The following is a 3,142-nucleotide window of genomic DNA, read 5'->3' as shown; positions in this document are numbered from 1 at the left end:
ACGACAAGTTGTTTCTCTTACATTTCATCATTGGAACTTACTTCGGACCAGATTTAAGAAAACGTAAGCATCCAAAGCACCAATCAGCTTTTCAGATTCAAGCGTCTAAGATTCTCGTAGCAGCAGATGAGTTGAGTGGCTCACTTATGAAGAGGGCTGAGGTAGAACGTGTGTATTATCACATTCTCAGAAATGTTGATCAGTCTCTAGTGATAATGCCGAGAAAGATTCGTGATTATTTCAATGAAAAACGCAATGCTTCGAACGGGGATTACCCTCTTTTCGTGGATCTTTATCCGGAACAACTCCACCCTGAAACCCGTCTTAGGAATAGGTTTAAGTTTATTCCGAGCATTGTGTTCATTAATGATCCAGATACTTCTTGTATGAGACAAGAGTGTGTTGAACGGTTTAAGCGGCTTACGGGATTGGACAGCTTTGCTTTGAGCATTACTGTTGATGTAACTGAAACTAACAGCGATGTTGAAGCTAATGAGGTTGAGAATAAGATGGATGAGAGCTTGGAACCATTGAAAGAGGTTGAGCATGTTCTGGAAGTGCCTAAAACATGTAATGGCAATGATAAGGCGGGTACCTGCATCAGTGGCGAAGAAAGTGATGTTGCTGCAAAACCTGAGGCAATGTCTGAAGCTCAGGGTGGACTTATGGTGGGACTGATGGACATTGGTGAATGCGATGACGCTTATCTCTTCCGTGTATCTCTTCCCGGTGTGAAAAGAGATGAAAGTGAGTGACTCTACTGTCTTCTTTCTTTTGCTTATTTATGTAAAAGCACTCATCCCACTTAAACCAATTTATTGCAGGAGATTTTAGCTGTGCAGTAGAAGACAATGGCAAGGTACTAATCAGAGGAGTCACTACAACAGGCCAGAAGCAAGTTCAACGGTTTTCTCAGGTGTTTGAAATGCAAACACAGAATCTCTGCCTGCCCGGTCACTTCTCTGTCTCGTTCCGCCTCCCAGGTCCTGTCCATCCGCAGGAGTTTTCTGGCAACTTTGGAACAGATGGGATTCTTGAAGGAATTGTAATGAAAAAGTTGCAAAAGCAAACTGTGTAATCGTAGTAGTTATAGTAATCGTATGGTGTATTGGGTAGCGACGTAGCGTAGAGAACAGACTTGTAAAACTAAAGCTAAGCTGAACCAACTCATTTTGACAACCTTATGTGCAAGTATGGACTACTATGGTTACAATATCTCTGCAGCTGTGAACTTCTAAGTGATTCAACTTTTTATAAGTTCAGTTTTCAATTTCATAGTTTCTTGTTATACCATCTACTTATGTAATCCTTAAATTGACTGAAAAAAGATCAAGAAAAACCAAATTGTATAACAAGAAATATATCCATGGATCATAAAACATACATAAATTATTCCACTACACCAAAGTTTTATGTCTGAAAATTATCTATTAACATTCTTCTTCTTGGGTAGATCCACCGGATAGAGAGGTTCGAATTAGAAGGCTGCTGGCTCTGCAGAAAAACAAACAAGAAGAAATGATATCAAGTTTTGTTTCCATGAAAGGGATATATATATATATATATATATATATAGCACAAATCAAAAACAAAAGACTCACAGTTTCATTAGGCAAAGTTAGTTGTCAGGATCCTGCTGCTCAGGTGCTTGCTGTTGCCACATTGGTTGACCCATATACGCGTTAGGCGGATATGCACCAGGGTTACCCATAACCATTCCAGGGTTCCCAATAGGAGCAGTTCCAGGAGGCAAGTAGCCATACGGGGGGTAACCCGAAGCAGTGGCGGCTTCAGCACCAACACCACCCAAGACTTCATCACGAAGATCCTCCCTAGGAACAATATCCACAAGGAAATCAAAGATATCAGTCCTAGTCACAGCAGCAGCGATATCGTTCTTCTGCAGCGTCCTCCTCTTGTTCTCCTCAGTGTGGTTCCACGACCTGAGGGTAAGCTCCAGGATAAACATCTCGCAGGCCCTGGCGAACACAACAGGCGCCTCAGCGGAGATCATCCTCACGTCCTCATCAGCTTTCATGATCTTCTTGATCCTGGCCAGGGGAAGGCTATGGTTCTTGAAATCAGTGGTCTTCTCAATCTCTTTGAATTGAGTCTCCCAGAAAGACTGGAGCTGTTGAGTGAGCTGCTGCTGCTGTTGCTGGTGGATCTGGTGGTACGCAGGATGGTCAGAACCAGCTGGTGCAGTGGTGGTCATTGGGTTGGTTTGGTATGGGTTAGAACCGTAGTTCATAGCTGATGATTGTCCTTGTTGATCCATTCTCTCTACCAAAATTCAAAAACAGACAACAATAACAAACCTAAAAGCTGATTTGGTGTTCATTCTCTACTTACATAAAATAATCAAACCAAAAATATCAAATTTGAACAAACATAACTTATTTACATGAAATCAGAGAAATAGGGTTTGATTCAAAACCTGATTTTGAATATAACCCAGAAAAATGTTGGGAAACTTAGAAAGTGAAATAGGTTACCTTGAGAATCTGGAGAGATTGATTGAGAAGAGGAGTGTGAGATTTTTGTGGAGAGCTTTTGATGGAGGATGGGAGAACTTTTGAGATCTGGACTTCTTATGGGTTTTATCGCCTTGGATGGATTTCTTTTTTTTTTTAGGGGTTTTGGTTTGGTTTACACTTTCCTCTAAAGTACTAGTATATAGTAATTGAATAATAATATAAGGAAATAGAAGACAGATGGCGTTATTAGCAAGAAGAGGAAAGGGTTTTAAAAGGTAAATAAAGATGTCTTTCTAGTTTCCAGTCTATTACAAAAATATATATATATATAAATAAATCATTTCAGCTTACGTCACATTACACCTTTTTGTTGTTTGTAAAGTATTATTGAAACCATTTTGTTTGTAAAGTATTATTGAAATCACAACGGCCCATTAAGTGACTAGCCCGTTGAGCAGACTTTTGATGTCCAAGAAGCTCAACTAAGGTAAGAGAGAGAGCTAGCTACTCATTCAGGGCCTACCAATGCCTTCAAATTTTGGCATTTCTCGAATTTTCAACCTACTACAATAATATCTCAGATTCATCTCCACTTGGCCTACCAATGCCTTCAAATTTCTCTCCTGAGAGTTTTCTACATCCTTTTTTTTTTTTTTTTTTTTTTT

At 39.8% G+C, this 3,142-nt stretch overlaps 2 protein-coding genes and 1 pseudogene across 3 annotated transcripts in view; 1 reads left to right on the top strand and 2 right to left on the bottom strand.

Moving 5' to 3' along the window:
- The window catches only part of LOC104787350 (increased DNA methylation 2-like), a 2,701-nt gene extending 1,452 nt beyond the window's left edge, over positions 1 to 1,249 (top strand). The window contains exons 3-4 of one of the 2 annotated variants that reach the window (XM_010512921.2): positions 9 to 747; positions 825 to 1,249. In XM_010512921.2, coding sequence (XP_010511223.2) covers positions 9 to 747; positions 825 to 1,078 — 993 coding nt within the window. In that variant the 3' untranslated portion in view covers positions 1,079 to 1,249. The remainder of the gene's footprint in view (positions 1 to 8; positions 748 to 824) is intronic. The other variant, XM_019245995.1, reaches the window with a different exon arrangement.
- On the bottom strand, positions 1,328 to 2,670 carry LOC104787349 (nuclear transcription factor Y subunit C-3). Its single transcript, XM_010512920.2, has 3 exons — positions 2,496 to 2,670; positions 1,602 to 2,283; positions 1,328 to 1,494 (listed from the first exon to the last, which is right to left on the bottom strand). The coding sequence occupies exon 2, from the start codon at positions 2,276 to 2,278 to the stop codon at positions 1,619 to 1,621; it is 660 nt and encodes a 219-aa protein (XP_010511222.1). The 5' UTR covers positions 2,279 to 2,283; positions 2,496 to 2,670; the 3' UTR covers positions 1,328 to 1,494; positions 1,602 to 1,618.
- Positions 2,990 to 3,142, bottom strand: part of LOC104789460 — a 1,282-nt pseudogene continuing 1,129 nt past the window's right edge.

The sequence above is a fragment of the Camelina sativa genome, chromosome 5, assembly GCF_000633955.1.
Source record: "Camelina sativa cultivar DH55 chromosome 5, Cs, whole genome shotgun sequence".
NCBI classification, from domain to species: domain Eukaryota; kingdom Viridiplantae; phylum Streptophyta; class Magnoliopsida; order Brassicales; family Brassicaceae; genus Camelina; species Camelina sativa.
Note: the sequence above shows the minus strand (reverse complement) of the source record. Positions and strands in the feature narration are given on the sequence as shown.